The sequence below is a fragment of the Labeo rohita genome, chromosome 15, assembly GCF_022985175.1.
Source record: "Labeo rohita strain BAU-BD-2019 chromosome 15, IGBB_LRoh.1.0, whole genome shotgun sequence".
NCBI lineage: Eukaryota > Metazoa > Chordata > Actinopteri > Cypriniformes > Cyprinidae > Labeo > Labeo rohita.
The window spans coordinates 22,244,350-22,258,676 of NC_066883.1; the positions used below are offsets into that span (position 1 = coordinate 22,244,350).

At 34.5% G+C, this 14,327-nt stretch overlaps 1 protein-coding gene across 18 annotated transcripts in view; it reads left to right on the top strand.

The window, feature by feature from the left end:
* Positions 1-14,327, top strand: part of myo18ab (myosin XVIIIA b) — a 145,887-nt gene that overhangs the window by 67,941 nt on the left and 63,619 nt on the right. For 13 of the 18 annotated variants that reach the window (XM_051129417.1, XM_051129418.1, XM_051129405.1 and 10 more), the window contains 10 exons: positions 2,211-2,225; positions 4,692-4,865; positions 4,958-5,048; positions 5,644-5,836; positions 7,096-7,182; positions 9,971-10,112; positions 10,222-10,381; positions 11,582-11,768; positions 13,059-13,296; positions 13,801-13,910. In XM_051129417.1, coding sequence (XP_050985374.1) covers positions 2,211-2,225; positions 4,692-4,865; positions 4,958-5,048; positions 5,644-5,836; positions 7,096-7,182; positions 9,971-10,112; positions 10,222-10,381; positions 11,582-11,768; positions 13,059-13,296; positions 13,801-13,910 — 1,397 coding nt within the window. The remainder of the gene's footprint in view (positions 1-2,210; positions 2,226-4,691; positions 4,866-4,957; positions 5,049-5,643; positions 5,837-7,095; positions 7,183-9,970; positions 10,113-10,221; positions 10,382-11,581; positions 11,769-13,058; positions 13,297-13,800; positions 13,911-14,327) is intronic. The other 5 variants (XM_051129419.1, XM_051129420.1, XM_051129407.1 and 2 more) reach the window with 2 other exon arrangements.

The following is a 14,327-nucleotide window of genomic DNA, read 5'->3' on the forward strand; positions in this document are numbered from 1 at the left end:
GTAGTCTGGTACTCATTCCTGTACCTGCATGCCTCCCCTGTGTCTCTTAGACAAATGCAGGAAAGTCTATTTTCTGACAGGAGGTACTAATACTGCTTCAGTGTCCTAAGTTGGCACTGAAGACTAACATTATATGATATCAAACATCATAACTGGTAAAGCTTTTTTAAGCGATGTATTTCACCTTCAGGACAGTATATTCAATGTATATAAAGATGTCTTTGTCTCGTGTCACTCAGTTGTTCCTGGCTGTCCGTACAGCAGGGGGCAGTGTTGTTCTGCCTTATTGTATTTTGTCTAGGTATTTACCTTGGTTAAATCGGTTGTTGTTCTACTTGGTGCAGGCAAGTACTTGTAAAAAGTGTAAAATAGGTTTTCTAGGCTGACATATAGTACTGATCAACTTTGGGGTCGGTATGATTTTTTTAAATACTTTTATTTAGCAAGGATGCATTGAAGTGACAGTAAAGACATTTTATAATAATTTACATTTCATGTAAATGTTTTTTTTAAACGTTATATTCATCAGAAAATTCAGAAAAAACAAAAAAAGTATCAGTTTTTACAAAAAATATTAAGCAGCAACTGTTTTTAACTTTGATAATAATAAAAATGTTTCTTCATAAAACTGCTGTCTAAAAATGTAATAATATTTTACAAAATTAATGTTTTTACTGTATTTTTGATCAAATAAATGTAGACTTCATAATTGAAGAGACTTAAAAAAACACTGATAAATGTTACCGACCCCAAACTTATAAATAAGATATCAAAAAATACAAAGAACAGTAAATACAGACTTGCATAATTTACGTTTATTAATTTAGCAGATGTTTTTGCCCAAAGCAACTTAAATAAACACAATAAGCATGAGCAATTGTACACCGTTATTATTATTATTATTATACAGTATTATTCTACACAATTTTCTAAAACAAAAAATACAGTGAAACCTGTATATATATTTCAGTTCTTAAGGGTTTGCTGATAAGAAAATACACTTTGAAAAATTATAATAATAATGAACTATTATTAGTATTTTTATATCTTTTTAAAAATATACTTGGAGATAATTTACAAAATTAATGTACAAAAAAGAAAATCATGATATGTTTATATATATATATATATATATTTATATTATTTACATATATATATATATATATATATATATATATGTGTGTGTGTGTGTGTGTGTGTGTGTGTGTGTGTGTGTATATGTATATATATATATATATATATATATATATATATATATAATATTATATTATTTATATTTATTACTAGTCCTGATATATACTGTTTAGTGCTGTCAAATTGATTAATCACGATTAATCGCATTCAAAATAACAGTTTGTTTACATAATATATTTGTATTTATATGTATATAAAAATATGCACATGTGCATGTATATATTTTAGAAATATATGTAATATTTATTAATATATATATATATATATATATATATATATATATATATATATTAGTGCTGTCAAATGATTAATCGCGATTAATCGCATCCAAAATAAGTTTTTGTTTACATATATATATGTGTGTACTGTGTATATTTATTATGTATATATAAATACACACACATGCATGTATATATTTAAGAAAAATGTTACGTTTATATATTAAATATATTTATGTATAATATAAATTAATTAAATATAAATATATACATGTATATACATTTAAATATTTACGAAATACATATTGTACGTGTGTGTATTTGCATATATACACACAATAAATATACACATTACACACATGTATCTTATGTAAACAAAAACTTGTTTTGGATGTGATTAATCGCAATTAATCGTTTGACAGCACTAATTTATATAGAATATAAATAATATGAATATATGTATAAATGTAAGTATTTCTTAGATATGGGTCTGTTTATATACATATAACTACACGCACGTATATTATATAAACAAACTTTTATTTTGGATGCGATTAATCGCGATTAATCGATTTGACAGCGCTAATCCAATTGGAAAAGCTACTAATTGCTCATTGACAACTAATGTGCAATGGAAATGCTTAATGAAAACGCATGGAAGAGCCAATAATATGTGAATATGTGAGAGTTTGTGTGCTAACGATTGCATTTTTGGTTCCCTGTTTGTACAATACTGAACAATGTCTGTCATGTTCTAACCTCTTCTTCTCTACTTGCATGTTGCATGCTGTTACAAAGCAGAGGCTGATGAAGGTAAAGAGCATGAATATTATATATCAGCACAACAAGCAAACACCTCATTTGTGTATGTGTGTGTGGTTTTTATGCTGTTATCGTAGTTGCCAGACATTTCCATTTGCATTCTTATTGTCTTCATTTCTTTCTTTTTTTTTTTATTTCTCTGCTGGGCTTCTTTTCTTTCAGAGGTTTATAACCATGTCTTAGTCTCGACGCTTAGATAAAACTTTGGTGGGAATATGAGAGGGTGAGGGAGGGGAGCGTCGTAACTTTGTTGTCTTATAAAGCTCAGGCTCTCTGATGTTTCTCCATGTTGTAGACTTTTCATTTCTGCGGTGCTTTTCTGTTGTTAAGACGCAAACACAAATAAAAAGCCTGTTCGCTCTCAGTTCTTGTTTATTTTTGGCGTTCATCTATTCCACCAGAGGCCTGCGTTGTTTTCCGTCTCTCTCTATGCGACCTCTTCTGGTTGCGGCAACTTCACTGCAGCTTGTGTGTCACTCTTCCTGTGTAAGACTCTGTGGTTTGCCCGGAGGTCAGTCGGATCCGCAATATCCGCTGGAAACAATTGAAAATCCTTCAAAAGATTTTTAAAAAGCTGACATGTTATCTGTGATGTCTAAACATTAAAACTCAGACATCATCAGACCAATTTTGACAGTTCTGAAAGTGAGAGTTGTCAGTAGTCAGTGGTTTTCAGCAGTGGTTGTTAGAATTTACATCAAATGTCAACAATGTGGTACCAAAATAGCATGTTGCACAAAAAATATTTTCTTTTACATTCCATAGTTTTGTTCATGATTTTTTTTGAGGATGACGACATGTTACACAGCTTGTCCATGGCATCTGTTTAATTTGGCAATCTTTACCAAGTAACAGATGGATTTGCATGAAAATACCAGTGATTGACTGGATGACAAATTTGAATAACAAAATATATGGAAAGTATGGAAGACTGGTGAATACAAAAATAAGAGGTAATTGTGACTTTTTCTCACAATTCAGCCTTTTTTTCTCACAGTTGCAAGTTTACATCTTGACTTTTTTCAGAATTGAGATATAAACTTGCAATTCTGAGAAATAAAGTCAGAATTGCGAGATATAAACTCAGAATTGTGACTTTTTTTGTGAGTTTATATTTTGCAATTCTGACTTTGTAACGTGGAATTGTGAGTTAATTTAGAATTGTGAGATATGAACTTGCAATTCTGAGAACATATCAGTCTTTTTTATCCCATCAGAATTGGACTTTATAACTTGCAATCGAAAAAAGTTAAAATTGTGAGATATAAACTTGCATTTGTGAGGTAAAAATCAGCGTCAACCCTTTATTTCGTGCAATTGTCAGTTTATAAAACGCAATTCTGACTTCATAACTTGCAATTGCGAGTTTATATCTCACAGTTCAGAGAAAAAAGTTTGAACTGCAAGAGAGAAACTCTTAATTGCAAGAAAAAACTCAAAATTGTGAGATACAAATTTGCATTTGCGAGAAAAAAGTCCGAATTATGAGTTCTTATTTTGCAATTCTGATTTTTTTCTCGCAATTGTGAGTTTATATTTAGAGTTTTTCTCTCACAATTTTGACTTTAACTTTCAGTTGTGATTTTATAACTTACAATTCAGTGAAAAAAGTCAGAATTGCGAGATAGAAACTTCCATTTGCGAGAAAAATGTCAAAATTATGAGTTCTTATTTTGCAATTCCGACTTTTGCTTGCAATTGTGAGTTTATATCACGCAATTCTGACTTTATAACTTGCAATTGAGTTTATATCAGTTCTGAGAAAAAAAATCAGGAATTACGAGTTTTTATCTTACAGTTCTGACTTTATAACTCACAATTAAGTTCATATCACTCAATTCTGACTTTTTGTTACTAATTGTGAGTTTATATCTCAATTCTGAGAAAAAAAGTCAGAATTGCAAGAAAAAAAATTGAGAGATACAAACTTGAATTTGTGTGAAAAAAGTCAGAATCGTGAATTTATATCATGTAATTTTAAGGAAAAAAGTCTCTGACTTTATAACTTGCAGTTGTAAGTTTATATCACGTAATTCTGACTTTATAACTCACAATTGCGAGTTTATGTCTCTAAGTTCTAAAGAAAAAAGTTAGAATTGTGAGAGAATTCAGTGGTGGAAATGGGCTTCCATAGGAAAGTGATTCTCCTCTCTTCAAGATTGATATTCTAGAGACATAATCACAATCATACAGTTAGTTGTATTTTATCCTCCATGACCCGAACAAACCTGCAGGCTACTTTAATCCACCAGATGAAAACCACTGCTGTTTTTCTTCCGAACTGTTTTGGTATTTGGTTAAAAGTGAATCTAAAATTTTAAAAGCTAATATGATTGCACATAAATGATATGATCAGCGGAATTGCATAAGACTTTTCTCGGAGACCATAAGAGCCCCACAGTCATTAGTGTTGCTTCATTCGGCATGGTATTTACACTGTCTCTGTGCATCTCACAGCGGGCCGGAAGCAATTTGCACGTCACGAGTGGGCCCAGAAGGCGGCTTACCTCTTGGGTTGCACTCTAGAAGAGCTCTCGTCTGCGATCTTCAAACACCAGCCCAAAGGAACCTTACAGAGATCCACCTCATTCCGCCAGGGACCAGATGATGTTGGTACAGGAGACAACTCGGGTAAGATCTTGCATAATACAAGACCTCTTATACAAAGGAATTGTGTTTGCTGGCTTTGGCGGTAGTATTAAAATTTATGTTTTGACTTGCAGCACCAAAGATCACAGCTCTGGAGTGTCTGGAGGCCATGGGTGCTGGACTCTACTCTGAACTCTTTACTCTGGTCATCTCACTTGTTAACCGGTAATGTTTGTTACCTCTTATGGTCAGAACATTCATTTTCTTTTGATTTTTGTGCTAAGATATATGTGACCTGGTTCATTTTCAACCAACGTCATCTGTCTGATCAACCAGTGGCAAACAGGGAGACCTATTTGAAAGTTGCTTTCAAAAATACAAAACGTTTGGGGACAATGAGGCTGTTCAAATGTTAGTTTTTTTGTATTTTTAATGGATTATTGATGATACATTGTAAAACAAAATGCCTGTTCTGTCATGAAACTCTAGATGGTGTCTTTAACACAAAATTATTATATTTACAGCGTTAAATTACTTGGTACAAGCTGATTGATTCATGTTGCACACACAGCCAATGAGCCTCCTGCTTTACACTTAAATTACTGGTTAGCATTCATGCATTTTGCAACGCGCTTTCAGAGTTACCCCGAAACCCTCCACTTCCCCAGCTCCACCTGTATAGATCCGCTATTGGTTATTATATATGCTATTAATGCAGCAGTATGTCTTAAATATGTGCACCGTAAAGGCGCATGTAAAGTCTGTATTGTTTGATAACCTATATTAAATGTGTATATGTTGTTTGTTTGTGCTTGTTTAGAGCCCTGAAGTCAAGTCAGCATTCCCTGTGCTCTTTGCTTATTGTGGACACGCCGGGATTCCAAAACCCAAAGTTTGCCAAGCGGGACCGTGGCGCCACCTTTGAGGAGCTGTGCCACAACTATACCCAAGAACGTCTCCAAACGCTTTTCCACGAACGCACCTTCGTACAGGAGCTAGAGCGCTACAAGGAGGTGCAGCAATCTACTCCGTTACAACTAAGTTCAATTCAGGCTCAATTCATTAGAGCTGTGTCTAGCTGAGTTAAATCAATGTTGATTTTATTATAACCTCAAATTTAATTATGCAGATTTAACATATTTGTCTAAGCTGTCATAATCAAATGTGCTTGCCTTGTTAATAAAATCAATAATCAAGCTAAGTACACGAGAAAATTAAAGATCAGTCATAGAGATAAAGGTGCTGTAAGCGATGTTCTGGAACTCCCTACAGACTTCAAGTCAGCATTAAATTAAAATTCTCTTCTAAAAATAGATACAGTTGAAGTCAAAAGTTTACATACACCTTGTTTTTTTTTATATAGTTTTCATGAGTACCTTGTTTGTCCTGAACAGTTAAATTGCCTGCTGTTCTTCAGAAACTTCTTTTAGGTCCCACAGATTCTTTGGTTTTTCAGCATTTTTATGTACTTATGTAAGTCATACAGTCATCTTTCCAACAATGACTGTATGATTTTGGGATCCATCTGTTCACACTGAGGACAATTGTGGGACTCATATGTAACTATTACAGTAGGTTCAGACATTCACTGATGTTTTAGAAGAAAAAAAAACAATGCATTAAGATTCAGGGGTGTAAACTTTTGAATGGAATGAGTATGTGTACATTTAGCCTAAATATCATATTTTTTCATTTAATACTTCCCTTCAAAAGCTACTTACATGTTCCCTAGAAGACAAAATAAGTTAAATTACACTGATCTTCAAATTGCAAAAGTTTTCACCCCCCACTTTTAATGCATCTAAGACGTTATTCTTGAGAATTGTGACACAAGAAGTTATAACTTCTCAGTATTGTGTTTAATCCGAACGATCCACTTCAACTACCGTGCCGTGCTTCCATGTGATTATTTAAGATGATTGACAGGCAGAAAATGCCTGTGATTGGCCAGTGCTCATATATTTTTGCCAGTTCATAGAACCTAGGGCTGTTATTGAGACAGGCAACCGAATTGAGCGAGACATCTGACTGCTGTTCCGTACAAATCGCTTACAGCACCTTTAATCAAAAGTCTTGAAATGATCAATTTTCATGCTTGAGTTTTGATTGATTCTGATTCTAAGCCTCTTACTTGTTTTTTTATTTGGCCACAAGGCTGTAAAATCATAGAACAATAGAAATATTGTTTTAGACACATAAAAAAAGTAGAAGCCTTTAACCCAAAATCAGTTTGAAATCAAAGCTGACTAATACTCCCTCTGTCCCTGTTTAGGAAAACATAGAGCTTGCATTAGATGACATAGAGTCCAGTACATCACTGTCTGTATCAGCTATAGACCAAGCCTCCACTCAAGCATTGGTAAGCAACTCTTTTTCCTCCCCTCATCTCTTCTTTCCTCTTCAGGTTTTTGTAGTGCATCCCAGCTTGTCCCCAAAGGGGCCTTATCTGGAGAATGTGTGCTTTTCAGTTTCAGCAGTGACTTGAATCACTGAGTTTTCCCTCGTCTCTCACGACGCTGGGGAAAAATTCAGTTTGACTGCTTGAAAGTTGTAGTCGATGACTTTTGTGTCCTTTAGTTTGTCATTTGAGCGCAAACTCAACCTTAAAAATGTTATCTGTGGTGACAAGTTATTATATTGTCGTATCTAGCCAGTTGTTGCAGGAACGGCGTATCAAGAACGTGGCTTTCTGGGATGTTAATGAGACTGGAGAGGCTGTTCTTTTTCTCTGTATGTGTGTGTGGGTGGGTATTGAGTGGGAAGCGCCCTTCCCTCTTCCGAAGGCACAACGTTCAGCATCTTTGTTAATGAAAGCTCTTTTGGTGACATTGTCTCTGTCACAAAATGTGTCAGGATCATGCCCTGTTAAACTTGAAACATATTGGAATCAGAGACATGTATGAGGGTCTATGGAGATTTTTAGCTCAGATATTATTTATACCTTAGATTTGACATTGTGGAACTATTGTTTTGACAGCATTTTGCATAAATGTATATCGGGGCGTTTCCTCTGAGGAGGCAAGGAAGGCAGTGTTTCCTCAAAATAACACCAGTTTTACAAAATATAACATTAAAAAGTGTATAAATCATTTTTTTTCTAAACAAACATTGTCCAACAGTGACACCAGCAGGTAAAGTTACAGTGGGAATCCGCATCTCTCTTGCCTCCCCTGAGCCCATTGAGTTTTAACAGACCCATGAAGCATGTGGTGAGTTTGGTGGGGGGTAATTGAGAATGAATGGGGAAAAGTCATGAGAGGAGGCAATGCCTCCGTCGTGATATGATTGGATGTGACTGGTTATATTTGGCTGTGATTGGTTCATGCGATAAATCCCGCCTCTTGTGTTTGTGGCATTCTACATTCGCAAATCAGTCTGAAAGAACAATATATTGGTGTTCATGGGAAGACTAATAAAAAAGTAAACAACTCTCACATTTAGATATAACCACTTTGTTATGTCAAAATAAGCCTTAAAATGTCATGAAAACATGATCTGGGGGAATTTTTAGTGAGTAATTAGCTTGGTGAAATTAAATGAAAGTAAATCTCAGTGTCTGTGACCAATATTTACAGAGCTTTGATGACTGATGATCTAAAAAATTCAAAAATAGTTCAGAGTTCAGAAATAAAATATGTTGTTTAAATTGTTACTGCCTTGAGTTATTATTTTGGAATAAATGTACAATTTTTAAAAACACTAACTTGATGAGATTCATATTTGCCTTTAATAAATAGAATATTGAACACTGTTAATGTGAATATCTAAAATAGAATTGTGTTTTCTTTTTCTGATAGTGTAAGTAATGTTAATTTAACCAAGAAAATGTGACTATCCCAAAATGAATTTACATTTGATTTAAAAAAAAGAAAAAACTTTGAGGAGTTTGCCTCTTCATTGCAATAACCAATTTCCATCAGTATCTCAGGTAACCATCTTTACTTCCGATTAAATTAATAGATACAAACAGGCATCCTCGGCTTTAAAATTATATTTTAGATTTTAGATTAGAATGTGTTAGTGATACGTGACTGATTGCAAAGACGATGAGAGTGATATTATTTTTGACAAGCTCCTTTGAGTATCAATGTGAAGCGTTTTGAGTGCCTCCAGTGGTCACGATCACCAATTACAGTTTGCGACTTGAATAAACACAAATGCCTGTGTAGTCATGTAATCTTTTAAGTCTTTCTCTGCTTTTCAATTTGCTGAAGTTTTGAAAGAAATTCATAAATTGTCAAATGAGCACTTTAAAAATTAAGTAATTGAAAGCACTCGTTAAAACAACCTTGACGAGTTAATTAGCCAATCTGTGCCTGATGGAAATAGTACTGAGGCATAGTGACGACGGTCTCATCAGTGTGAAAAGTAATATTTAAAGACATATTCTGAGCATATTCATAAGCTGAAGTAATTGCTGTAAGTTCTTTTCCGCACCGGTCTCATCCGCAGTTATTCAGCAGCCTGCAAAGTGTCAGTGCGGTAATGCAGAACAAGGGAGAAGCCATTACTGGTATTAATTGCTTAAGTAGACAGCCAGAGTGTAAGGTTTAAAAATGCCTGCCTGACTGCCCCGGAGCTCTTACTTAATACAGGCCTTTAATGAGGAGCCCAAGACTAATAGCTCATCTTTTTTCCCCTCGTTTTCTCCTCCTCTCTTTTATTCTATAAAGGATAGTAATTGCTTTCATGTAATGACTAATGTTGTGTTTGAGGTCATTATCGAAATATGAAATGAAAAGTAAATTAAACAATGCACAGTCTTGATGAATGAAAGAGGCTTGAATTGCGGGGTAAACAAAATTCTTGAGGGAGATTGAGCTTGTTATAGCCACAACGCAGCGTGCGCATTAGGGTCCGACGTCTTGTTAGTCGCACTGTTGATTCATAGAAAAGTCAATCAAATCTACAGAGCTTTGATTATAAAACTAAGATTTGATTTTTCTGACTTCATTTATATGTCAGGCTTTACAGGGTTTAACATTAGGAAGTGTGGTTAAGTTAGGGACTCTCCCGGGATTTGAATCAGTAAAATTGGGGGCTCGTCCGGGATTTAAATCAGTCACATCCCCAGCTTCCCAGTTTATATTACAGACCCCTGTCTATGGTTAGACAATAAAGTGTTTTCGCATATCCATGCGATTCAGGTACGGACTCTGGCCAGGACAGATGAGGCGAGGGGCCTGCTGTGGCTGATGGAGGAAGAAGCTCTGCAGCCCGGGGGCTCGGAGGAAACTCTGCTGGAGAGACTCTTCAGTTATTACAGCCCTGTGGACGGAGAGAGCAAAGGTTAGAACACAATATACCTCCCACATGCCCACCCACGCATACACTATAACACAGACGTTTATGTATGAAAAAAAGTCTTGCAACCTCATGTGCTCAATGCATCCCTCAGGACCCGCCCTGCTGCTGAAGAGTGAAAAGGCACATCACTTCCTGTTGGGTCACAGCCATGGGACTGACTGGGTGGAGTATGATGCTCGGGGCTGGTTGAGCCATGCCAAGCAGAATCCTGCCTCTCAGAATGCCGCCATTTTACTGCAGGACTCTCAGAAGTAAGATCCTCATGTAAATTGTACTTGCGTTTGATATTTTGTTTGAACCAATTATTATATTGATATTATATATGTATTTTATGTCATATTAAAGTCTGTTTTTCGTTTGGGTCTTTCTTTATTAGCACAAAAAAAAAAATCAGATTCCTCGATTAATCGACAGAATAATCAATAGATTACTTGATTACTAAAATAATCGATAGTGATATGTTAATTTCTCCTCGTTTAAACATTAAACTAGGGCTAGTTTAATGTTCAAAAGAAGAGCGATTAAGACAGCCAAGAAACTGTGATATTTATTAATTTAATTTTCCTCGGTTAATCGGCAGAATAATAGACCAATTATTCGAGTACCAAAATAATCATTAGTGACAGCTCTAGTTTAATTTTAAAGAAGAGAAATTAAGACAGCCAAGAAAGTGTAAATTTATTGATTTTAATTTTTCTTGATTAATAGTCAGAATAAACGACCAATTAGTAGATTATCAAAATAATCGTTAGTGACAGAAGGGAAATTAAGACGGACAAGAAATTGTAATATTTATTCATTTAATTTTCCATGATTAATCGTCAAAACAATCGACTGATTACTCGCTTACCAAAATAATCGTAAGTGACAGCCCTAGTTTAGTGTTTAAAAGATGAGGAAATTAAGATAGTCAAGAAATTTTAATATTTATTGATTTAATTTTCCTTGATTAATCAGTAGAGTAATCAACCAATAAGTCGATTACCAGAGTAAGCGTTAGTGACAGCCCTGGTTTAATGTTTAAAAGAAGACAAATTAAGTCAGCCAAGAAATTGTAATATTTATTGATTTTAATTTTCCTTGATTAATCAGCAGAATAAGGACACTCACCCAATTTTTTTTTATTTAATGTTTATAACAATAATAATAATATAAGTACTATTTTGCATTAAACAGGACAATGGTATTATTACAATAGTAATACTACTTTTCTTTTTAATTTTTAGAATTTATCTGGATTTTTTTGCAGCTGCTTGGAGTGTTTTGGTCAAATTAATATCTACTATACTTTTACTGTTTGGGGAAGCTAATGTTACTTGTTACTGAAAAAGCAACTGCTGATGATTATGTGTAATGGCAACATTTTTGCTTGTTTCAAATGTTGCATAATTTGCTTGTGGAGGCGTTAAATGATCCAGCTCATTTGGTGTATTCTCTGGTCCTCTCTGCAGGAAGAATATCAGTGGCTTGTTTATGGGGCGTTCAGGGGGAGCCACAGTTTTGTCAGGCTCTATTGCTGGGCTTGAGGGCGGATCACAGCTGGCCCTGCGCAGGGCCACAAGCATGAGAAAGACCTTTACCACTGGTGTGGCTGCTGTTAAAAAGAAGTCTCTCTGCATTCAGATTAAACTGCAAGTGGTGAGTACTTCAAATGTGAAAACTACATACAGTATACTAATATACTAGTGCATTCAAACCACTAGACAGAGTGCAATGGAGTAAAACCTTATTATGGACCTCCTTGACTGGAGTAGAAAATGCAGGGCTCAAGATGTGTTTTTAAAGATCCTAGAGCTAAAACTCAGCATGCTGATTAGAGCACCATTTTTACATTTTAAATATATACATTACATATGTTTGTATATACAGTAGCAGTGAAACATTTGGATTTTTATCTATTGACTGAACTTTTTATATCTAACTGAACATAGGTTTCTCATGACCTGAAAGAATCTTTGATCTAAAGGCATATGCTTAAATGCTTTATTAGCTTCTTGACAAAAATAAATGGTAATGTATCAAATGGTGATGATAATGATGATGATGATGATAATAATAATAATAATAATAATAATAATAATTATTATTATTTTATTTTAATATTTTATTTTATTTTATGAGCATGAATGGACCAGATAGTGAATTAAATTGTAGTTGTTTTGTATTTGTTATTTTATTTTATTTTATATATTTTTAATTTTATGAGCATGAATGGACCACAGAGTGAATTAAATTGTAGTTTTATTTTATTTTATTTTATTTATGAGTATGAATGTGTATAGTGAATTGTATTGTATTGTATTGTGTTGTATTGTATTGTATTGTATTGTATTGTATTGTATTTTATTTTATTTTATTTTATTTTATTTTATTTTATTTTATTTTATTTTATTTTATTTTATTTTATTTTTTTATATTTTTTAACTTAATTTAATTTAATTTAATTTAATTTTAATGCAGTTTAATTTGAGCATGACCAGAGAGTGAATTTTATTTTATTTTTATTTTATTTTATTTTATTTTAGCCAGCGGAATATCTCAGAGCAGGGTAGGCAATGTCCTATTTAAAAATAAGTAACACATAATGCAATTAAATGTACTATTTTTAATATTTATTTTACATAATATTTGCCAAATTAGAAGTAAATAATTCTAAAATGAAACAATATGAAAAAATAAATAAATAAAAAAAATAAAACTGTAAAATAAAAAAAATAAACCTGTAAAATAAAATAAACCGCTTCCACTTTTCAGCCAAACAGAAAAAAAACATATCCCCAGATAATTTAAAAAATGCCAAATATCACCACTAATTGTGACCCATTAGTACAGGTCCTTACATGAGAAAATCTCATTATCTGGCCAAATAGCTTTTTTTTTTTTTTTTTTTTTTACTTTGTTGTGACTATGTTGTATGTTTTCCCATAGGATGCGCTGATAGACACAGTGAGGCGGTCCAGGGTACACTTCGTGCACTGTCTGCTGCCTAAAGCGGAGACCTCGGCTGGGGATTTGAAGGTGTCTGGAGGACCCTCACCTCGCTCTGGAGAGATAGAGACACACGGAGAAAGCTGCGACAACGGCCTCATGCAGCTGGATGTGTGCTTGCTCCGGGCGCAGCTGCGCGGCTCCAAACTGCTCGACGCCCTGCGTATCTACCGCCAAGGTTAGAGTTTAAAAGCAAGCCATTTAAAACATAAGATAAAGACGGCGAACGACCCGCGATCTCGATCTGTGACCTTTATTTTGAAGAGAATGTAGAAAAATGTATGAAGCGAGGAATGATTTAAAAGTTCAAGTTTTCCTTTTCCGAATATCGCATTTTTCTCGCAGGGTTTGCTGACCTTTTGGACTTATGTGGCCAAACGCTACGTAATATTCTAGATGCCATTTTTTTTTTTTATTCTCGGAGACGTTCATGTTCTTATTTTGTTGTGTTTTTTTTTTTTTTTTGAAAACATTGTGGTGAAATCAGCAAAATGTCACCGGAAAATGTTTTTCCACATTTCAGCCTGAAGCCCTGAGTAAGCAGAAAGTTCTTAAGATAAGCGACTGACCAATGCCCTCATCATTGCTCTCTGCTGAACCTTCACAGAGCCTGTAGCTTTCCAGAATCACACATGTCATTCTCCCGTAACGCTTCTGTCGTTTGGCTCTCCCTTTCCTCAAGGTTATCCCGATCATTTGGTGTTTTCGGAGTTCCGCCGCCGCTTTGATGTGCTGACTCCCCACTTGACGAAGAAGCATGGGAGGAACTACATCGTAACCGATGAGAGAAGGGTGAGTGTCCTTTTATGCGTGTGTGTTTGTGAGTGTGTTGTTTCTCCAAGCGCCGTTTGGCTCCTCCTTCATGAGCTGCTCTTCCATGTAATTGATTATGACAGTGCTCAGGGCAGAGAGCTGTGTTGTTGATTAATGGGGCTGTAGTACACATCTTTTTCCCCTTAATCTCGGCTCTGCTCTGGTGACAGGGCAATAAAGGCTTTAATCAGGGCCCAGAGTGACGACTCTATCAGTGGCATCCTGTCCTATCACTGACCCCGCTTCTGTTATTGAGTCTACAAAGACCTGTAATGTCTTAATGTGTATATAAATGGATGTTTATATGTATATATGTACATTTTAAATATGTATGAAGCATGTGTATATACATGCAGGTACCAGTTAAACATTTGGACATATTTAACTAAATATAGG